Source organism: Nicotiana tabacum, chromosome 12 (genome assembly GCF_000715075.1).
Source record: "Nicotiana tabacum cultivar K326 chromosome 12, ASM71507v2, whole genome shotgun sequence".
NCBI classification, from domain to species: domain Eukaryota; kingdom Viridiplantae; phylum Streptophyta; class Magnoliopsida; order Solanales; family Solanaceae; genus Nicotiana; species Nicotiana tabacum.
In genome coordinates, this window is record NC_134091.1 from 25,077,184 (window position 1) to 25,101,748 (window position 24,565).

General features: G+C 34.8%; 1 protein-coding gene across 3 annotated transcripts; it reads left to right on the forward strand.

The window, feature by feature from the left end:
• Positions 1-1,349: 1,349 nt before the first annotated feature.
• Positions 1,350-6,011, forward strand: LOC107809388 (transcription factor bHLH74). 3 transcript variants are annotated; one of them, XM_075226240.1, is made up of 9 exons: positions 1,406-1,544; positions 2,732-3,287; positions 3,759-3,992; positions 4,087-4,152; positions 4,234-4,302; positions 4,682-4,753; positions 4,839-4,979; positions 5,404-5,488; positions 5,588-6,011. In XM_075226240.1, the coding sequence occupies exons 2-9, from the start codon at positions 2,784-2,786 to the stop codon at positions 5,608-5,610; spliced, it is 1,194 nt and encodes a 397-aa protein (XP_075082341.1). In that variant the 5' UTR covers positions 1,406-1,544; positions 2,732-2,783; the 3' UTR covers positions 5,611-6,011. The 3 variants fall into 3 exon arrangements, with proteins under 3 accessions (XP_016489487.2, XP_075082341.1, XP_075082342.1); XM_075226241.1 differs by lacking the exon at positions 1,406-1,544 and adding an exon at positions 1,652-1,780; XM_016634001.2 differs by having other exon boundaries at positions 1,350-3,287.
• Positions 6,012-24,565: the final 18,554 nt, after the last annotated feature.

Below are 24,565 nucleotides of genomic sequence, written 5' to 3' on the forward strand. Positions count from 1 at the left end.
AAAATTATGGGGGATTAGATTCCCTAATTCCTTATGTTCTGAGGACCCCAAAGGGCCAAAGTGAAGAAATTAATTCTTAAAAATAATTAATTTTATTTTAGAAAAGAAAAAAGATAGGACTGACACATCAATTAACAAACAAATGGAAACCAGAGAGTTATATTCAGTACTAGTTTGTCAACAGCACCACTATCTTTTCAATTTGTACAATCTTAAACCTCACACTTTACTCTCTACCCCTCAATCAAAGCAAGCATCTTTTCCACACGGCTTGGGCCCCCAATTGCCCCTTTTCCATTTTATTAAAATTCTTATAAACTCAATATTGTACTATTGAGAAGCAGAAATTCCAACTCTATTCTATTTTTATAATACTATTCTTATTAGTATTCATAGAGTCAGAAGTTTTTGATATTAAGAATCTAAAGAAATTTGAGTTAATTATGTAAAATATTATTTTACAAAATTAAGTAATCACTCCAAATTCATGTTGAGATTAGGTTCCTATTTGGCCATAGATTTTGACAACTTTTTTTCAAAATTTTTTGAGGTCATAGATTATGATCAGTTTTTGAAAAAAAAAATTGAATTTTTTTTTTCAAGTTTCCAAAAGCTAGTTTAGCGTAGTTTTTGGGTGAAATTTTTTCTTCCACTCACAAAAATTCAAATTATTTTTCAAATAAAATACATGTCCAAGCACAATTTAAACTTCCAAAAATTATTTTTCAAAACACCTTCAAAAACTATTTTTTTAAGTTTCAACCAACTCCATATCCAAATGCTAGCTAGATAATTGATTCTTATACTTCGAATCTGTTTTTTTTTTTTTGGAATAAAGGGACTTAGTTAAAGAAACTATAGTATTTGTTTCATATTATTGGACATGAAGATTGTAAGTTAAATTGAGTGTGCATCAAATGCTAATGGTAAAGTAGAAAAGTGTACTGCTTGTTAGTTTGCCCTATCTTCCAGTTTTAGAGATAATTTAATTTTAAATTTTTATTTTACATATAATAAGATAATTTATAACTATACAAATATTTATAATTATTTTAAATCATAAGTTTTTAAAAAATAAATTCTTAAATTTCATGTCTAATCAAATGGTACCACGTAAATTAGAATTAGTAAACAATATGATTACTGCCTCAACCCTCTATCTAAATTTTCTAGTTGGGAATATCACATCCTATCTCCATATTTGTACAAGCATCAAGCAAGAGTGCAGGCTAGTACAGTAGTAAGTAAATAGTATCATCAATCAAATTTGAGATGTGATTTGGTGGGCCATGACATGCATATATAGCACACAACAGTAGAAATGAACAGTACAACTCATGAATTTTAATGGACCACAGAACAACAAGAAGATGAGTTCTAAGTAGAAAGAATTGTTAGGTTAGTTGGCACTGAGAAAAAATGAGTGTGTAACAGCAAAGAGAACACAGTTGGCAAAATGTGTCAGTTAAAAATTAGAAAAAAAGAAAAAGTTATACTATCAAGCTTGGCCTTCAAGAGAAGAACAATAACCTCTCCAATCTAATGTAAGTATGTGAAATCATTTATTAATTGAAATTAAAAAAAGTACTAGCATAATGTATAGGAATGAGTGTATGTAGGAGTAATATTTTAAAAGGAAAGGAAATTACAAGGAGTAAAGTATGGGGAAAAAGGGAAGGATTAGGTTCTGTAATAATTTAAGCAACCATTTCTGTAAGAGCAGTTGGCAGTAGTTAGTATGTCTTTTAAAATCATACATGTCACCATTTTGCTTGGGCTGGTAAAACACCTTTCACTCCCTCTCTTTCTTCCTTTTTTATTTTTATATATAACTATCTTCTTGTTATCATTTTCTCTTTCTCTATAATTGTTGTATTTGATCTATAAAGTTTGCTGCTTTCTTTGCTGCTTCTGTAGAATTTAAGTGCTGTAAAAGGGGGTACTATCATAAACCCAATTCAGGTTACTGTATGCTATATAATTGGGGTTAGAATTTAGTGCTTTTTATTGTCATTTTTAGCTTACATATTTCAGAATATTTGAAAAGTCTCGTTGAGTCTATTCTTTTTCTTGATACTTGTGGGGCTTTGTCTTTGATTCTAAGCTTCAGCTAAGACAATTGGTATATTTCCCTAACAAGAACCTTACTTTCTTTGACACCCCATTCTCTTCCCCCATATTGAATTTGCTGGAAGTTAAAAAGCACAGTTAAGATTAATGTGAAGCTTGTAACTTTCTCTCTGCTGTTTTTAACAAGTAAACAAAAGGAATCTGCTTTCTTTTCACTAGCTGTTATTTCACCAATGCTTTTCACTACGTTCATTGTCTACTTTATGCTCTGAAAGTTTCATACTTTCTTGTCTCTGGTAATTACTTTTTCCTTCATTAGACTAGGCTTGATCCTAGTGTTCTTGAAATAAGAGGGGGTTAAAGATTTTATGCCTGCTACTTTGGATTTTTGTTTTCTTTTTTACCTTTGTGTGTGTCTGTAGGATTTGAGAGATTTCTTTTGCTTTAACCTCTTTCTTCTCATCAGTCCTATAAAGCTGCCAAGGTTATTTTGTTCCTTGTTGAGTCCTGCAAGATATTACTACCAGCTCTTTTTGGTCAAACCCCACTTTACCTTTTTATTTTTTTTTTTTTTTTAAACACACTGTTCTTTCCTTTCTGTCAAATAGCAATCAACTCTTGGCTTGGTTAAAAACATTGCATTGGTGTTGCCTTTTTGAAGGTGCACACGGACTGAGTCCCAATAAAATTTGTAGATCTTTCAATTCTTGAAAATGGGTAGTAAGGATAATGGTGATATGAGGCTACAACATAGAAATGGTGGTGATACTTCCTTTAATTGCCCTTCTTCAATGCCCATTGTTGACCCTTTTAGTGGTTCTGGTTGGGATCCACTTCTGTCATTGAATCAAAAGGAGAGTTTTAAAGGATCTTCAGTTGTTGGTCACAATGAGTTTGCCAATTTGCCTTACCAATCATCTCACTTTAGTCACTATCCATCTGATCCAAATCTTGTTGACATGGTCCCCAAGTTTCCAGCTTTTGGAAATGAAAGTTTCTCAGAATTAGTCAATATTTTTCCATTACAAGAACAGCTTAGAGGGGAAAGTTGTTATCCTAACTATGTCAAGAACAGAGGAATTCCTACTGAAGGAACTTTCTCAAAAGGTCCACTTTCCCAAGAAGAGTGCCAAATTTCAGGTGAAGGTGCTGTGGAGGCTTCACCTAATGGGAAGAGGAAAATATCAGGAAACCATTCTCTATCCAATGTCGGCAAGGTATTGTGTCATCTTTTTAAGTCTTCCCAATTATCAGTATATATGCTAGCAGATGTATAGATGTAGCTTTAGAACAATGGCTTCAATTGAATCCAATATATGTGGGGGAAAAAACAGTAAAATTCAACAAAGTCTAATTTCTGAACTCATAATTTCAGTTTTTAAAAGTACAATGAGTTTATGCCAAGAACTAATAGTGGAGCCAGGATTTTCACTAAGGGTGTCAAAAATTTAAAGAAGTAAATACACAAAGAAGTGAAGGGGATTCAATACATAGTATATATTCATAAAAAATAATTTTTAGTCATCTAAATAGTGTAATTTTCCGGCGAAGGGGTGTGACAGCCCTTGGAGCTATGTGGCTCCACGGCCAAGAACATTAAAGGTTGAACTATCAAGTTCAAATCCCTGATCCGCCTTTGATTCTAGTATGAGATATCCACTTAGGTTTTTGTTCTTTTTTCACTGTAGAATGTTGAAGGAGAGTTGCAGAAGGCTCCATCAAGGGATAATTCAGACTGTTCAAAAGAGCAAGATGGGAAAAGACACAAAACAGACCAAAATAATAGCTCTAATTTAAGGAGCAAGGAAGCAGGGAAACAAGTTAAGGAAGATTCTGATGGTGGGGAACCTCCTAAGGATAATTATGTTCATATCAGGGCTAAAAGAGGTCAAGCCACAAATAGCCACAGCCTTGCCGAAAGGGTAAATCCAAAAGATAATTGTGCAATTCAATCTTAAGCTCATTTACCTTTTTAGACATATTGAATGAATCTCCAATGTCTTTTTTGGTTGACAGGTGAGGAGAGAAAGGATCAGCGAGAGGATGAGATTGCTTCAAGAGCTAGTCCCAGGCTGTAATAAGGTAGTTACTGGTTCTATTGTTGCTTAAGTTATTGGTTATTTGTGATATATGGTTAAAAATTGATAACTTTTGTTCCAACAGATAACTGGGAAAGCAGTGATGCTTGATGAGATTATCAACTACGTGCAATCGCTGCAACAGCAGGTTGAGGTAAATATGTTGATAGTTTATAACTATAGCTATTGGTTCTTGATTCCGTGTTTACCGTGCCTGAGTAGATTGAATCTTGATCTTACCATTAAAACACAGTTCTAGATAGACGCAACTAAAGCGTGTAGGAATTCCCTAACGGTGCTTCATTGTAGGATTACCATATAGATCAAAGTTCTGTTTCGGGAATAGTAAGGTTGGCCTGACAGATTAAGTTGAGGCGGATTCAATCACATGTTATCCCTGCAAAATGAGTATTAATGGACAAGGATTGTGTTCTTTGTGCAGAAAACAAATTTCTTTTTTCCGTTCACGCTTTAACTCCATGCTTTCCAGACTGATTAAACTGATACCAAATTCATGTTCTTTGGTGCTGCAGTTCCTGTCAATGAAACTTGCTACTGTAAATCCGGAACTGAACTTCGATATCGATCGTATATTATCCAAAGAGGTAAGTTTAAGAATAATTGCTGTGGTTATCCATATTAGTTTTTACCAAGAAGTTTAAAATTCATGTGCCTTATTCTTAAATGTAGATGCTCCATCAGCAAACGAGCAATGCAGTTCTTCTTGGTCTTGGTCCTGGAATGAGTTCCTCTCTTCCTTTTCCTGGAATTTCACATGGGAGTTTTACTGGTATGCCGGGAACTACACCACCCTTCCACCCCTTGCCCCAGGTATAAGCAAAGACATTCTGCTCCCGATGTTTACGCTTAGCAAATACATGAAATGAATTTGCATATAAACTTATTCATTCTTAGTTTGATATAGGACTCGGGAAGAGGAGCCTTGGAGTAACGGTAAAGTTGTCTCCGTGTGACCTATAGATCACGGGTTCGAGCCGTGGAATTAGCCACATATGCTCTTGCATTAGGGTAGGCTGCCTATATCACACCCCTTTGGGGTGCAGCCCTTCCCTGGACCGTGCATAAACGCAGGATGCTTCGTGCACCAGTTTGATATATGACTCATACTGTTAAATTATTTTGTTTGGTGTAGAATACAGAGCATTTGGGAGTATTTTCCATCTCTCATCCTAGTTGCACATTCTACTCAACTTCAAAGAAATGATATAATCAAAACCTACTACTTTTCATGCAGAATGTATGGGACAATGAACTCCAAAGCCTTCTTCAAATGGGATTTGAAACAAATTCCTCTATGAGCAATATAGTAGGACCAAATGGTAATAACCATTAGCTACTACTACATTTTATTTTTTGAAGAACGTTTTCTGTCTTGTTTTATTTTTCTATTTCTTATAAAATTGATGTCATATAAGCAGGGCGGTCGAAGTTGGATCTGTAGATTTCAGGACAGATGTTTGTGTTATTTACCATGATCAGAAGATTCAATTACCCTAATTGACTGCAAAATCTGTTTGCATATTGGACAGAAGATATAGTGAAACTTTACTTTAATTTTCTGGAGTTGTATAGGTTATTAGCTCCTAACTCATTTTGTGTTCTTCGAGTTTTAGCAGAAGAGATTATTTTTAGATTTAAGAAATGACTGTACATTGAAAGCAAGACATCATTTGGGGTTAGATGGCTTGTTTCAATTGTGTTTGTGCAAGCGTAAGAATTTGTTTTTAAGCTTTACGAGGATTTTGAGAGAAAAACATTGATTATTTTCTTGTAAAGTCTTGTGATATCGGGAAAATAGACGGAATGGAACATTAATATATCATTGTTTCTTTTTTCTTTTTAGACGAGCTCAATCTTGAGCTTATCAATTTCTAGTTTTACTACTGCAATCTTGCCTTATTGAACAAAGGATCCGATTAGAGCCTGATATATGCTTGGGGCACTGGCCGGCCCAATCCAACCCGTGATTTAATAGGGTTAGACTAAGATTTTCGGAGTTCATTTAAAAACGTGGCTTTAAGCTTGGCACAAATAAGCCAGTAGCCCATATGGCTTAACCGATGCTTGGTTGGGTCGGCTTGTGGGCTTAATAACGTATTTAATTAAAAATATAAAAAAATATAGAGAACTAAAAATAACAAGAATAGTAGTCCAATCTTAAACTAGCAATTTTTTTATGTGAATATAAATACTTTTTGTTCTTAAAATTTTAGTTATTTCTTAATGTTTAACTAATTAACATTGCATATAATTATAAATTTAGATGAAAATGAAGATGTTGGTGAAGATGATTTGTTGGTGTTAAATATGCCATGGGCACCTTAATATTTTTGAATAGTTTGTTTTGAGTACTAACTTTTAGTGAATGAAATATTGTCCTTTTTTGTGTTTTAAAATAATATATTGGAACTGACAAAAGTTATTAAGTTTTGCATAAGTTTTCTATCCACCGAGAAGTTTAGGTTAAAACTTAAATTTTAAAAAATATATTGTTTTTAAAAAAAATGATGGATCGGCCTGTGAGGGCCCGCGACCCATGTAGGCTTGTGTTGACCATTTGTAGGCCCATCAAAACAGTGGGCCGGCCCATCTCAGCCCGTCAAATATCAAAGTCCGTGTGAACTGAGTAGGGTCAACCCGTATTGACAGCTCTAGATCCTACCCATCAGTTCCATCGCATAATATGACGTCGTTTAACTGGATACATGGTTTTACATGTTAATTTGACTGATAAAAGTTATTGTACATAAATAGTTAAAATGGTAAAGATAGAAAAAAAATATTGCAACACATCTTATATTTTGAATTCTTGAAAGTTGCAAAAAATTATACAGATAGCATTATTTGTTAAAATGGTGTCAAACATTTGAAGTGCTCTAAAATGAAAAAATATCATATAAATTGTAAATACATTTATAGGCTCATTTCCCAATTTTTTTGGCGAAAAAAGCTTTTTAGGCAAACTTGCAAAAATTAATACTTGATCAAGTATTTAATAGGATGAGACCCAAAGAAACACACGTAACAGAAAAGAGCTGTGAAGTTTTTGGATTGAAAGGAAAGGGAAGAGGGTAAGTGAGCAAGGATAAGGTAGTTTTGAATGCTCATCTTCTTTGGCATGAAATCTAAGTCAAATTTTGTAAGTCCGTTTTCGATATTATTTTCTTCTGTAAGTTTTATCGCTCTTATATTATTCTCTTACAGCTTGTTTGGATAGTTGTTACCTATTGTATTGTATTGATTGTTATCCTAAAATAATGTTTGTTTTAATAATTTATTTAAATTTGATCGTATTGTATTGTAGTGTTAAATTCATTATTTTGGAATAACGAAAAGTCCCATTTTATAAAACAATTAATTTGGTGTGATGAGATTGTTTCCTATTTTCTTTTAAATTATGCATTTACTTATTACTCCATAATTCTACTTTACCCTTTAGTTATTTTAACTCCAAATCTCCAACCTATTGACCTATTTTGCCTTCGTCCATCTTTTTCAAAATTGGTTCGTGCCGTGCTTTTCATCCAAATCTCCAAATCTCATTTCGTTTCTTTATCTCTTTCCATCGTTCTATGATTTTTTTTGTTAATGATAATTAACCTTTTTTTTCCTTCAGATTTTTGCTTTTGTTTTCAAGCTATAAAATTGGTGAATAAATTAGTAGAAAAAAAGTTTATTAAATTATTTTTATGCATAATTCTTGATAACTTTAATATTTAAAACAATTGAGGTATTTTATTAAACTTATTTGTTACAGTAAATACGATACAATCAAACCAAACAACAAAAATATTATTTAACAATAGCAAACGATACAATCTATCCAAACGTTGTATCCATAAAAAAATAAAATACAATAGAATATATTATAAAACAAGAGGTAAGAGTAATCCTAACAGAGTGTTAAGGTAGGTTTCTAAGCAAGATATTGACCATAATCCACTGAGAAGTTATCATTTACACAAGGGATCAAAACGAGAGTTCGCTTTGACAGTCCATGAGGTACATATCTCCTCCTCTTCTTCTTCTTCTTCTTCTTATTATTATTATTATTATTATTATTATTATTATTATTATTATTATTATTATTATTATTTTGTTTTTTGTATTTATCTTATATGTCAGTGATTTTTTGTTCGTTTATTACTTACTCTTTTTTCTTTTTCTTTTTGAATGAAATTTCTACCAATATTATATTATTTTAAAAAAAAATATATCTGATATCCTATAATTTAGGATTAGTAAGGATAATGTTGATATGGTAGTTCAGAACTAAGAGATATGAAATGGAGGATATCTTTGAGGCCCGGCCCAGAATACAACATTATCGGCAGCCACTCTGGATCATACGCTATGGCAAGCACAATATGGGCTTTTATAACATTGATCAATGGGCTTTTTTTGTTTTTAGCGCGCGTTAGAAACTTTTTATATTCGATAATCGAAGAAGTGTATATAACTTTTATAATTTATATATATATAATATATATATATATATATATATATATATATATATATATATATATATATATATATATATATATATATATATATATATATATATATACACACACACACACACACACACACACACACAGAGCGACTATACAATGTCATTTTTCCTTGATCAATAGCTAGGCCACTATGAGAAAGTAGGAAATGGTCCAACATTTTTATACTATCGATCAATAGTTATAAGATGGAACACCAAAACCCACCACCCCGCACACACACACAGAGCAAAAGAGGCCTGGATTAGATAAATAAGTCATCTTTTGGAAAATAACTCATTGTTCAGGAAGTATTTTCATGAAAAGGGTTTTTTGAGGTTTGGTAGGTGAGCGAAAAAATATTTTTCGAAAAAAACATTCATTAAAAGTCGATAATAATATTTTCAAATCAGATATTATTTTTATAAAATCTTTTAGTATTAGAGATAGATAATCATGTCTAAATGTTGGTTGGAGGGACATATAAAGTTACCTACTTAACTTCCTTATAGTGCCTTGCCTACTGTTTTTGAATAATGCTTCATTCTAAGACGTAAAAGAAAGCTTAGTACAACAACTGAATTGACCTTTTGTACTGAGGACGATCTGTGAGATTGTTTAACCGGTTCTCAAACCTATTACTATACAAAGAGTGTTTTTTTGGTTAAAGCTGGCAAATCCAACCTCTTTTTGTTAAATAAATATTTAGGATCAAGAACTATCGACGTTGTTGTACTCCGTTGGTCCATTTAATGAATCCTCCCCCAGAAAAAGATCATATTGAGCAGCAACTTCAAGACTTTGAGATACAGGAGAACACTTTGCTCCTTATTTTCTTAAGAAATATTTTTCTAACACCCCAAAACCAGAAAATAACGTATTTTTCAAAAATATATTTTTCGTCGTACCAAACCGCCATTTTGTAGAGATAGAGAAACTAAATTATTGCAACATAAGTAGTATTAAGTGGCTAGTGACATAAGTAGTATCAAGTAGCCCAACATAAATTTTTCGATAATTGCTTTTCTCAATCGCAAATTTCTTTTAGAATCTTCTTGGATTGAGTTAGGTTCTAAATAGGAGAAAGCGAATGGAGGAACATACTAAAATGGTACCTTTCAGCATATATTAATGTAAGATAGAACTTTTACCACTAACTGTTGTTATTCAAGATGTAGATGAATAAAGATGAATGGAGAAGATGAAGTACAGAGAGTGACGAAGAGAGATGACTGAAAGTAGTGTCTTTGATATTATTCAATGTGTCTATTGTGTATACTTGGCTGATACATATATACACGTGAGAATGAGTGTAGGTAGGTAATTAACTAGCTTAAGCTTAACTAATTCTGTTAACAACTTCTAACCACCTAAACTGTAAAGACTCTTCTGCCTCTGATATCATTTATCACTCCCCTCAAGGTGGAATGAAAATATTAAGAACACCTAGCTTGGAGTTTAGAAATTCATGTTGTACTCTATTGAGTCCTTTAGTTAGAAGGTCAGCAGGTTGATCTTTTGTAGCTATGTACTTGGTTGTAACAAGTCCTTGTTGAATCCTTTCTCGTAACAGATGACAGTCGATCTCGATGTGTTTAGTTCGCTCATGATAAATATGATCTGCAGCTATTTGTATTGTTGTTTTGTTGTCACTGTGAATTTCAACTGGTAGTTTGATGTCTGCATCCACTTCTTTCAAAACTCCTATCAACCAAATAAGTTCTGCTACAGTTGTTGCAAGACTTCTAACTCAACTTCTGCCGAGCTTCTAGAAAATGTGATCTGTTTCTTGGATTTCCATGACCCTAATGAGTCACCAATCTTGATTAAGAAACATGTGACAGATCTTCTAGTAATAGGGCAGGCAGCCCAATCAACATCACAGTATGCAGTCACAACATTACTAGTTTTGCTAGATAAGAGTATTCCCCGACCTGGTTGGTTTTTTATATACCTTACTATCCTTAAGGTTGCTGTCATGTGTGACTGTTTATGCTGCTGAAGAAACTGACTTAGAGTTTGAACTCCAAAGGATATATCATGTCTGGTTACAGTTAGATATAACAACTTCCCTATGAGTCTCTGATAGGTAGCTTGATCAACCAAAAGATCTTTTTCTACTTGACTTTTTGTACAAATTACCTTATCATTTATTGTTGATGTGAGCTTGATGTTTGTATCAATAGGTGTTGTATCAATAGGTGTTGATGTATGTTTGGCAGCAGACAATCCATCTTTTGAAATGAATTCTAAAGCATATTTCCTCTTATGCATATTGATTCCTTCCTTAGATCTTGCAAATTCAATACCTAAGAAATACTTCAGATTTCCCAAATCCTTCATTTTGAAGGTTTTCTGTAATGAGGTCTTGGTTTCATCAATTACTTTCAAATTGTCTCCTGTAATTAACATATCATCTACATAAACTAAAATAATGACAATACCTTAAGTAGTTTTCTTAATGAACAGGGAATGATCAAACTGGCTTTGTTTAAACTGAACTTTATTAATGCTTCAGATAGCTTAGATTCCATTGTCTTGAAGCTTGCTTAAGACCATACAAGGATTTCACAAGTCTGCAAACTATCCTTATCTACCACTGACTTGAGAATCCTTGAGGCAAGTCCATGTAGATTTCATCATACAAATCACCGTGGAAAAAGGTATTATATACATCTATTTGATGTATGTGCCATTTTCTAGCTGCTACCAAGGCTAAGATAGTTATCACTATTACCATTTTCACAACAGGTAAAAAGGTTTCTTGATAATCCATTCATTCTTGTTGACTGTACCCTTTAGCAACTAATATGGCTTTAAATCTCTCAATTTCTCCAGAAGCTTTGTACTTTATTTTGTATATCCACTTGCATGCAATAGGCCTTTTTCCTTCTGGTAAGGTAATTAAGTCCCATGTATGATTATTTTTCAATTCTTTGATTTTTTTCTTGCATAGCTTCTACCCATCTTGGGTCTTTTACTGCCTCAGAATAACTGGAAGGTTCCGCAGTAGATGAAAAAGAGACAACATTAGCCTTATATTTAGATGACAGATTATCATAGCTTATATACCTGTCCAATGCATATAGTACATCATTGTGAATATTCAGTGATACAAAATCCTTCATCCAAACTGGAGGATTTTTGTCTCTTGATGATTTTCTAGTTTCAAGTTGTAGGTTCTGCATCTAGTGGTTGTATATTTGGTAGATGATTATCTAGTAGTTGGCTATATCATAATTTTGGTTAAGGTAGCTCAGTGTTTGGTGATTGTGGCTCAGATATTTGTATTAGCATTTCATAAATTTCTGGTAGAGAGACTTTTGAACTTGCTTCTGCTTGAATATGTTGGTTGGTTAAACCCTCAACATGTGTAGAATTACTGTTTGATTGACTGTGTAGGTCTGTGTTAAATGTAATTTTAGAGAAACTATCTTGTAAAATTCCTCTATCTGGAGTAGGAAATAATGGCTGTGAGTTTGTGCTTGACCAGCTGAAAGAAAATGTGTCTTCTCTGAATATAACATCTCCGTTGACAAAGAAATTATGATTACTTATATCATATACAATATAGCCATTATGAATTTCTGAGTACCCCATATGCACAACCATTTTAGCTCTTGGCATCAGCTTGTCATGTTCTTGTAGTATCTTAGCAAAACACAGATATCCTAATATTATGATATTATTCAAGGATGGCTTTCTTTTGTATAGTCTTTCATTGTGAGACATATTAGCAACGACAGAACTAAGAATTTTGTTAATTAAATAGATTGCTGCTAAAATGCAGTGCCCCCAGAACTTGATAGGTATGTTTCCTTGAAACCTCATAGCTCTGGTGATTTCTAAAATATGCATATGCTTCCTTTCAGCTACTCCATTTTGTTGAAGAGTGTAGACACATGTTCTTTGGTGTACAATACATAGATTCTTGAATAACTGATCACAGAAACTATTGACAAATTCAGTCCCAATATTAGTTCTAATAGTTGTAAGGATAGACACACATCAAACTTTTGCTTTATCATAAATACCCATATCATTTTGACGTAATCATCTACTGCAGTTAAAAAGTATTTGTTGCCATCAAATGTAGGTATTCTATATGGTCCTCACGGATCTATATAAATCAAATCAAAATAGTTAGAACTCTGAATACAACTTGAAAGAAATGGTAATCTTGTCTGTTTAGCACATGGAGAGACAATACATTTGTTTATCCTTTCCTTAATAGTTTGTACACTAGTAGGTAGTATTCTTTGTAAGACTACAGATGACATGTGACCAAATCTTCTGTGCCAAAGATCCATCACTAACTGGTTATCTGCAGAAGTCCCAAATCCTTTTGCAGCAAGTGCAAGTCTCTTATTGTTGTGAATCCCTTGAGCTAAAAGTAGATATAAACCATCATATTCTTTACCAATTTCCTTCACCCTCCCAGTGAAGAGATCTTGAAACACACAAAAATCAGAAAACAAAGTAGCTGAGCATTGTAACTTTTTTGTCAGTTTAGAGGCTGATAATAAATTGTATTTAAACTGTGGTACATAAAACACATTTGACACAGTGTTTGTGTCAGATATAGAACTAGTTCATATATGCGTAACCATGGTTGTATCTCCATTTGGTAATGATATCCTTTTTGGATCTCCAGGTTCAACTATTGTTGATTTGTTGAGCATACCAATGTCTGAAACCATATGGTTAGTAGTTTCTGTATATACAATCCAACTTTAATTGTCTTTTGATACTAATAATGCCTTATCAGTACCATTTTGACTATCTTTTGATACTAACAAGGTCTTATCAGTACCTGTGATATTGGCTGCAGGAGAATCTGAATCAGTAGTGGTTTTGTTGAGTATTTGCAGGATTTGAACATACTGATTTTTAGTGAAGGCATAGCTTCCTAGCTGAGCTGCAGGTGTTGAGAACTGATTTTGTTACTATTGTTTGACTGTGAACATGTACTTTGATCAGTGAAACCATTGTAGTTCAAATTAGTGTTTTGACCATATTGGAATGCTGGAACATTCTGAGAGGTTGAAGTTTGCATATTCATTACATTGACATTTTACATTACAAGCTGAGTTAGGTGTCCCAGTTAACAGATTGACTGCATTTGCATTTGTAATACCTCATATTCAAGTTAGAATGTATTGGTCTTTTACCATAACTTAAACTTTTAAAAAAAAGAATTAGAAAAGAAAGAATCAAAAAAAGAGGGGGGGGGGGGAGGGGCTTAAACAAATTAAAAGATGGGGCAAAGGCCCACTGGAACAAAAAGGGAAAAGGGAAAAGGGAAAGGGGAATGCAGCAAAGCTGCGGCTAAAACAAAACAGAAGCTAAAGCATTAAAAAAAACCTAGAGGAGAAAGCAATGAGAGCTTCTGGTTCCAAAGTAGGGGGAAATCAAGCAGAGTTCCATAGCTGCTAGCGACCTGGTGCTTCAATATTATTATTCTCAACCATTGCTATTTCTAAATTTAAGGTATATCTTATTATTCCATTAATATGGATGTCTTTGATTTATCATGGTTTCAGTTAAATAGTGATACTAGTAACTCAGTGAGTTCCAATTGATTTGGATGCGAGAATGTTCATGAATAAGAAATCACATTTTATATTTGATGGATTAGTTGAGAGAAAAATCAGATTATTATTTAGAATAATATGGAGATAGCAACATTGAACTTAATCAATTTGTTGTATTTTTAACAAGTTATTAAGAGGATACAAGAAGTAAACTTATTATTACTAGTTCTGCAAGTTCCCTGTATGATTTAGTAAAGGAGTAGTACACAGATTTTAAGTTTGGAAGAGTAAATTAGCGTTAGATAGTTATTTTCCTTTTAAAAAAAAGATGATACATAGTCTCATGGATGTGATAAAGTGGAACCAAGATGTTGGTTATAACCGAAAAAAATTCTATTGAAAGTGAAATAGATTATAGAGTTCAAGAGTGGTAACACTAGACTTATATTGATTTATAGATTGCCCACAAATTGAGCATTTAGATCGATAAGAAGCCGAGTTCTGCCAGTTGGCATCAAGAGGTGAGTAGTAACTTTACCTTAATTTGGGTTTCTACAACTAGCATGATTTACATATGATTTTAATATGAACATGTTACTGACTATTTTGAAATTTGCATGTGGGACAAGTCTTTTACTTATATGATACCACTATATTTATTTGAGATGATTACAGTTATTCTGAATATTATCATTGTTACTGAATATATTTTACCGTTATTGAGATAAGATTTACCGTTATCAAAATAAAGTTAGATGATTTGATAAGAACTGAAATGCCCTATATTTTTTTAGAATATTTTCCTACGAGTATATATGGATTACAGAGACAAGTATAAATGAGAGTAGACTTTGAAGGATCCCGTAGCTAACAGAGGGTTCGTTAGACCTGGTGCACCTTGTAATTACTGATTACCGTTACAACCCTTGCTAGTGGGAAGGTAGAACTAGCATATTGTTACTGATTTCCCTCGAGTAGGGACTACCGTTATATTTGACTTCTTGCAAAGAAGTCCACAGTCATACCGATTACATGACTCGTTCATTGAAATCTCAAAAACATGAATATTGATATTATACAGTGTTTATCGAGATTATTGCCGAATTATCAATTGAATTATATTACATGAAAAATATGGTGAGACTGATTATTGTTTATTGTTTCTGAAAGGGCATTCTTGTGATATTTTATGTTTAATATACTAACATATTTTCTGACTTGTCCCCAATAAAAACAGTTGTGGTTAAGTGTTATTACTCACTGATCTAGCGACTCACTCCCTGCTATTTTTTTTACAGAGTTAGCAGTTGACGTAGGCGAGGATTTCGTCAATTAGAGTACACAAGTTGATAGTTCTTGATGAGCCCCGTATTTGTTCGCGTGGGTAAAGAGTTTTAATTAACTGTTATGGTCTTTTCTTTGAACTCTTAGAGTCGCTCCATAGTCATTCTTTTAGTGTCATGAGTATTCTTTCGATATTATAAACTTATATTGAGTATTGCACTTTCTTATCAAAGTTGGAGAAAAATTAGTATTTCTAGCTGTTAGTGGATGGACTATTAATAATAGAGATTTGTTTTGGTTAATTGATAAAGTTATTGTTGTTTGGAGTGATATTAGGATGTTTATTTGTTGGTTTGAGACATGAATCTTTTTTGGATAGTCCAAAAATAGGAGAAACTCTGTCCGATTTTCTGTAAAATACCGATGAGGCTTACTTGGGGGCACTTGCTCCTAAGTGCCAGTCATGATCCTAAATTAGATCGTGACAAAGTTGGTATCAGAGCTTAGGCTTTAAGTCCTGAGTCATGGAGCAATGTTTAGTAGAGTTTGGTTCATGGGTATATTGGTGCCCATACTTATGATCTTGAGGCTACTAATAATTTAGGATATTTTCCCTTCTTTCATTCCTTGATCGTGCGTTGAAATAACTTGAAATTGACTTTGGAGTAATTCTTTCGCAGATGGCTAGGATACGCACACCCTCATCTGCTGGACGTGGTACTACCCGAAGAGGCGGTCAAGTTGAGGTTTATCAAACTAGAAGACATGCCGCTCCTCAATCAGAAGTTGGGAACATAGGTCAACCCCAAGCTGCTATGCCAGATCAAGTGCAAGAACATGGAGTTCAGGACGCTCCACCACCAGTGCCAACTGTTGTGCCTACTGTTACCTTACCTGCAGACGCAGTGGCAAGGTTATTGACGTTGTTAGAGACATTGGTGCCTACTCAGAGTGGATGTTCATCACGTAGGCTACTTTACAGACACAAGCACCTACACTGACTCAAACTTTCGTGAATAAGGAGGTATCCCTGCAAGAGTTCATGAAATTGAAATCACCAAAATTCACAGGTTCTAATAATTTAGCAGATCCTCAAAGTTCCTTGGATGGGACACTCAAGGCACTGCGTGCTCTAGGATGTTCTAGCGAAAGGGTCGTGGAGCTCGCAACATACAAATTAGAGGATGGTATGAAACTGTATTGCTAGGAAGGCCAGCAGGAGCAGCACCACTGACATGGGATGAGTTCAGTAAGTTGTTAATGGATCATTTTCTTCCAGACAGCCCGAGGCAAAAATATGCTAGAGACTTTGAGAGATTGGTTCATACTCCAGATATGGATGTGTCAACCTATACCACGAAGTTTTGTAATCTGGAGAGATATGCTCCTTACTCAGTGCCTACCCAAGAAGCTCGAGTTCAGAGATTTGTTGATGGGTTGGTTGGTCGTCTATACACTGTAGTAGCCCCACAGATGAAGACTTTGTCCTACTCTGATGCAGGCAATCTCGCTAGAAATATTAAAAATAAGGGACGTGATGGCGTGCAGCCAGTGATTTACGTAAGAATGCTAAGACATAAGAATCTTTCAATGGCGGTTTTAGTGAAAATTGCAGAGCAGAAAATCAGGGACATCAGCAACAAGGTTCTCAGACAGGGACACATTTGTCTTCACAGTCCGCATATAGACCACATTACAGACAGGGTACTAGGATGCCATCATCATCTGGACATCGTAATTTTGGGCTGATATATGTCACTACTCTAGTCTGCCAGACCTGTGGTAGATCACATTTGGGCCAGTGTCGTGTTCTGACTGGAGAGTGCTTTCGGTTGGGACATCACTTGCTCACATTTTCCTACATTCCCATCAAGCTCTTCTCGTCACATTCAATAATTCCTAAGCACAGAAACCACCTCAGGGATCATCTCCCTCAAACCATCCACACTGGAAATGCGGATTCAATCCTGAAGTCGCAACACACAACCACCTCTAATAACTTCTTCTTAGGTTCCATCCCACAACATCGTGCCCAGAGGCAAGCAAATGAAGACCAACATGCCGATGAGCCCCAACGCATTCAATCAAGGATGACAACACCAAAATGTTAATAGGAATTCCACCAAATTCGGAATATATCAAATCTCGACCGTAGGAAACACCAACACTGGACTGAAATGAAAGAACATCCCTTCACAAGGCGACTATAATAGCCCACTCGAATACGCAGGGAGAAACATTATGCACCACATCTGTAGTACCATTATAACTCTTCGATGCCTAATTGATAAGAAGCATTCAACATCGTATAAGAATGAGTAGGAAGGAAAATGAAGGCATAAGCTTCAATGGAATCAAATCTCACGACGAGGAATCAAGAAGGGAAGTGCTCCTAACAGCCCTGTAGCCTCTCGAAGATAAGTATAGACATCTCCGTACTGATCCGCAAGACTCTACTAGACTCGCTCATGACTCGTGAGACCTAAGTGAACCCAGTTCTCCGATACCAAGCTGTCACGACCTAAAATCTACTATAGGTCATGATGGCGCCCAACGTCGCCGTTAAGCAAGCCAACGGTGAACTACCAACTTAATTGTTCATTTTATTATTTTTGAAATCATGAATCTTATTAGATAGAGAGATTGATGCATCAAAAAGCGTAGATACGTATGATTTAAGTAAAATATAAAGTAAAAGTGTCTCAATAGTAAGCAAAATCATAAACAAATTTTAGAATACCCAAAACCCGGTGTCATAAGTGCATGAGCATCTACAGGGAAGCACAATAACAATACAATATTTGTATGGAATACAAGATAGATAGGATAATGTAAATAATTATGATGGAGGCTTCGTATGTTGCAGATCGTAACATGAGATGCAGCTCACCGTAAAATCTCCGTAATAGCTGCGCCTTTGCGCCTAAAAGAGCACCAGAAATATATACCTGCACAATAAGTGCAGAAGTGTAGCATGAGTACATAAATTAACGCGTACCCAGTAAGTATCTAGCCTAAATTCGAAGAAGTAGTGACGAGAGGTCGACATCGACATTTACTAGTGGTCCAATAAATCCAGTACAATAGAAAGTAAACAAGTATGAAGCATGGTAATTAAATAGTGGAAACAAATATAGGTACATGATATGATCCTCATCTGAACAGTAAATACAAGTCCTCAAATATCGGTTACCTCCTCAAATGGAGTATATAATATGGTCCCCACCAGATAGGTCATCACAATTCAAGTCAGGAAAACTCACGGATACACTGGCTTTTTGTCAAATATTACACATGATTTTGCTAAGGCGAACGACCCGATCCCATAAGAGTATTTCGTGAAGTTGCCGAGGCGAACAACCCGATCCCATAGGAGTGTGATACATCATATTATCAAGCGAACGAACCGATCCCATAAGAGTGTGTTACATGATATTGCCGAGGCGAACGACCCGATCCAATAAGAGTGTGATACATAATCCTTCCGAGGCGAACGACCCAATCCCATTAGAATAAGAAGCTTTAACGGGTCATTGACCCCACTCACAAATATACGTGTGAGTTATGAAATGTAAGGAAGCTTTTCGATGAATACGCACGACGCCGGAGAAATTTGTAAGGGAAGCATAATCTTCCGCGGCTAATCAAGTAGCTCGTCGAATATCTAAAATAGCGAGTCCATTACTTTGCGTGAGTTTAGTCTCAGGTCATAATGCGAAATAAGGTAATTAAACAGGCAAGGATAACTCAAATAGTACAGTTAAAGTATGTCATAAATCTAAGTCTACCCGGACATAATAAGGAATTCTAGCATACACACGGACACTTGTTACCTCATACGTGCGTAGCTCCCACAACATGTAACATATAACAGAATAACACATGCGAGGTAATTTTTCCGTCACAAGGTTAGACAAGAGACTTACCTCGCTCCGAAGTTCCATAACCAGCTCCAACGCCTCTCTAACACCTCAAATCGATGCCCATCGACCCGAAACTAGTCAAACAACATGCAAATCAATCAAAATATAATGCAATACTTATAATTTAATAATTTATAAAAATCTCCATCTCCGCTCGAAAAGTCTACAAAGTCAACCCCCGGGCCCATGTGCCTGGATTCTGAAATATTTTGTAAATAAATGTTACTCATAACCTCACGAGTCCATACATGCATTTTGTTTAAAAGTCCGAGTTCAAATTGACTCTCAACACTCAAATTCTTATTTCTCAAAACATAGCTAAAGTTTCTTAAAATTTCACTTTGATTCTCCTAATTTTGATGTTAAATCCCATATATAATCATGTAAAATAGTTGAAAATTGAACAAAATCACTTACCCAAAGATTCTAGATGAAAATCCCTCTTCACAATCACCCCATACCGAGTCTAGGGTTCCAAAAATGAGAGAATGTCTCTAAAATCCCGTCTCCCAACCCTTTTACCAGGTGCAGATGTCGCATTTGCGACACAGGGTTCGCATTTGCGAACCCTCGCAATTGCGGACAAGTGTACACAATTGTAAACCAAGGTAAAATCTACAAACTTCGCAATTGCAAATAAATGATCGCAATTGCGAACCAATACAAAAATCTACAGGCTTCGCAATTGCGAACAAATGTTAGCAATTGCGAACCATGGAAAAAATCAACAATCTTTGCAATTGCGAAGAGAATTTCGCAATTGCGATACTTGAGCACCAACAACACTATCAATCTTTTCTGACACAAAAATTGGCATAACTCTCTCATACGACATCAGAATTCGATGATTCTTATTGCTATGACTCCGTAATTACGATACATATCTAATGGTTCAATCAAATCACAAATAAAAGGTCTTTTGCTCAATATAGTATCATTTATACCCAAGAAAACGACACCGAAACATCAAATAAGAGCCCGAAACAACCCAAACACATCCGAAACATACCCGAGGCCCCCGAGACCCTGTCCAATCACACAAACTAGTCTAAAAATATAACACAAACTCGCTCACGCGATCAAAATACCAAAATAACCTCTAGAATCATGAATCAGACACCAAAACGCATGAAAATCGCAATGAACTTCAAGAATTTCTAGAATTGCAACCAAGCATCCGAACCAAATCAAATCAACTCCAAATGAAACCAAATTTTGAAGACAAGTTCCAAATGACGAAACGGATATATTCCAACTCCCGCAATCAAAATCCGAGCCTGATAGCCTTAAAATCAAACAATGGCCAAACTTAGGAGAATTACAAACCCTTAAATGCCAACTTTTCCCCAATAAGTGTTGAAATACTCCCGGACCATCCGATACTCAACCCGAACCTACGCCCAAGTCCGAAATCATCATACGAACCTATTGGAACCTCCAAATCCCGATATCGGTTACTCAAAAAGTCAAATCTTGGTCAACTCTTCCAACTTAAAGCTTCCAAATTGAGAATTATTCTTCCAATCAACTCCGAACTTCCCGAAAATTGAAACCAACCACACATACGAGTCATAATACATGAAGTAAAGCTGCTCAAGGCCTCAAACCGTCGAACAACGCACTAGATCTCAAAACTACCAGTCAGCTCGTTACAGTAGCTAACAGCTAGTTCGTTAGACCTAGTGCACCTTGTAATTACCGATTACCATTACAACCCTCGCTAGTGGGAAGGTAGAACTAGCATACTGTTACTGATTTTCCTCGAGTAGGGACTACCGTTATATTTGACTTCTTGCGAAGAAGTCCACATTATATCGATTACATGATCCATTTATTGAAACCTCCTAAATATGAATATTAATATTATACAGTATTTACCGAGCTTATTACCGAATTTTCAATTGAATTATATTACATGAAAAACTTGATGAGACTGATTATTGTTTATTGTTTCTGAAAGGGCATTCTTATGATATTTTTTGTTTAATATACTAGCACGTTTTCTGACTTGTCCCCAATAAAACCAGTTGTGGTTAAGTGTTATTACTCACTAAGCTAGTGACTCACTCCCCTCTATTTTTTCTACAGAGACATCAGTTGACGCAGGCGAGGATTTCGTTAGTTAGAGTTCACATGTTAGTTTTTGGTGAGCCCCATATTTGTTCGCGCGGGCAAGGAGTTTTAATTAATTGTTCTGGTCTTTTCTTTGAACTCTTAGAGTCGATCCATAGTCATTCTTTTAGTGTCATAAATATTCTTTTGTTATTATAAGCTTATATTGAGTACTGCACTTTCTTGTCAAAGTTGGAGATAAATTAGTATTTCTAGCTGTTAGTGGGTGTACTATTAATGGTAGAGATTTATTTTGGTTAATTGATAAAGTTATTATTATTTGGAGTGATATTAGGATGTTTGGTTGTTGATTTGAGACAGGAAATTTGTGTTTTGGATAGTCCAAAAATAGGAAAAACTCTGTCCGATTTTCTGTAAAATACTGACGAGGCTTACTTGGGGGCACTTGCTCATAAATGCCGGTCATGATCCTAAATTGAGTCGTGACAGTATTATAGTTTCCTCCACTGCCTTTCTTTTTATATTTGAAGTCATGAGGATATCCAACTGTCTTGTAGCAGTTCTCCTTGCTTTGTCCCTTCAATTTGCACAATTCATATTGAATGTTGTAATTCTTTTTGAACTTCTGATATTGATTTTCATCCATCCTCGAGTACATGGCTATTTCATAGTTGCCTGTAGTGATGGTTTGATTGTTCCCCAAAATTCCACAATTGGCTGCTACAGATTTTTGGCTTTCATCACTGATTATTGTAGCATACACTTGATTGATAGTTGGTAATAGACTCCTCATCAAGATTTGACTTCCTGCTTGAGAATATGAGTCATTTAACTCCATTAAGAACTGATATAATTTTAGTTTTTGCAAATAAAGCACAAAATCTCTAGATTTTTCACAATCAAAGCCATGTGCAGGCACCAAAGCTTCAAATTCTTCTCACAAATCTTTGAGTCTAGAGTAATAGACTGACACAGAAGCAGTCCCTTGGGTCAGAGTTACAATATCCTTATGCAAGTTGAATATTCTTGAACCATCAACTTTATTAATCCTTTCTGATAAGTCATCCCAGACAGCCTGAGCACTAGAGGCATACATAATTCCTCTAAGAAGATTTTTAGCTATTGAACTCATAATCCAAGACAACACTATTGCATTAACCCTTTCCCAATGATTTCCCATAGTAATTGGAGATCTTTCTTTCTTGCACGTACCATCAACCAAACCTAGTTTATTTCTACCCAACAAAGCAACTCGCATAGATCTATGCCAAATTGAATATTTTTCAATATTTGTTAATTAAAAAGAAATGATCTGAATCCCACTCACATCGGTTGGTTATAAGAACAATGGGTGATTGTAGTCAATTCCTAGGCCTTGATTTCGAGAGTTTTTAGTCACTTGCTCCTCTGTAATCGAACCCATTCTTTTTCAAGACTTTCTTCCCAAAACTCGATTTGAACACAAAATTAGAAGATGATTTAGCAATTTGAAAATAAACTTGAATGATCGATTTCAAGCTCACAGATATGAGCTAGATAGCTCTGATACAATGTTGTTATTCAAGACTTAGATGAATGAAGAAGATGAAGTATAGAGAGATGAAGAGAGATGACTGAAAGTAGTGTCTTTGATATTATTCAATGTGTCTATTGTGTATACTTGGATGATACATATATACACCTGAGAATGAGGTGTAGGTAGCTAGGTAATTAACTAACTTAAGCTTAACTAATTCTGTTAACAACTTCTAACCACCTAGCTTGTAAAGACTCTTCTGCCCCTGATATCATTTAACACTAACTTGCCATTATTAATAAATTACCTCAAACCATGTCAAAGGAGCCAGAGGTGGATTTGACCTTAAGCATATGGGTTTTCGTGAAATCAGTAATTTTTGTCTATAAATATTTAATTATAAATTTATTTATTATTGTATATATAACTCGACGTTAGAACTGGAAGTTTAGTAGTATCTATTTAATGCCTCTGTTATTTCTAGGTCGTGAGTTTTGTTGAATGGAATAGTATATATATGTACATGGTTTTAGTGGTAAAATACTTGCATTCTTGTGTTGTAAATGATCATTCTTATCCCTTCTAACTAAAGTTCTTTGGAAACTTTTTGTAAAAAGTAAAGACATTTCTTTTAGTAAATTTGAAGACGACCAAAAGATTGAACTCACATGGATAGACATTAAAACTTACATAAAAGAAAAGTTCACACAACCATGTCGGGTGGTGCCGACAGTACATTGTCGAATAATACAATATATTGCCTATAGAAGCCGGCAAATCACCTCAATTGGAATGAAACATATGGCAAATTTAAGGTTAACGAGCTCTGAAATTTCGAAGCCAAAATGTTAGGCTTTATTTTTAGGACATGTCACATCAGCAAACAAACCATTCAATATTTCACATTTTGATCGTAAGAGCCCGATACTATTGTATACAATAAATTTACCTAAAGAAAATAAAATTAAGATCGAAAAATATTGTAACAATCGTAGTATTTTATTTTAAATAATTTGAGTGTACAATCTCTATGAATCCTCTTATTCTTCTTTCCAATAGTAAATAAATTCAAGGACCTTTGAGCTTGATCTTGAACCTATATTTGTTGTCATGAATGATGATCTTGAATTCAATTAACACGAACTTTAATTTGAACTCGTACTCCTTGAATCTTTATTTGTTCTTCGTTCTTGAGCTTGAACTTGATTTGTTCTTCGTTCTTAAGCTTGAACTTGATTGCTTGAAGTTTGAAACTTATGGAGGAATTTGCAGCGTTTGATCCACGAGCTCTTTCTTGCTTCTTGTTATAACTTCTGGTGTCTTTTTTGGGTTATGAAGACCCCTATTTATAGTTGTGGGAGAGAAGAGTTATGATAAGAACAAACTCTTTCCGACCAATCAAATTGAAGTGTGACATAGCCGCATTTGATTGGCCAGAATATGTCACTTGCACACGTTGTGCGATTTCATTGGCCTTTTAATGTGACTTGGCATGCCTTGTCATTTTGACACGTGGCACCAAACTAGGCCTCTAGGAAGATGACATCTTAGGCTTAATGAAATGGGCTCATCACAT

Bases quoted from the DNA above. Each gene is read 5' to 3' on its own strand.
- LOC107809388 (XM_016634001.2), top strand. From the start codon at position 2,784: ATGGGTAGTAAGGATAATGGTGATATGAGGCTACAACATAGAAATGGT. The intron at 3,288-3,758 runs GTATTGTGTCAT...TTTTCACTGTAG, and splicing joins CTCTATCCAATGTCGGCAAG to AATGTTGAAGGAGAGTTGCA. The intron at 4,303-4,681 runs GTAAATATGTTG...TTGGTGCTGCAG, and splicing joins CGCTGCAACAGCAGGTTGAG to TTCCTGTCAATGAAACTTGC.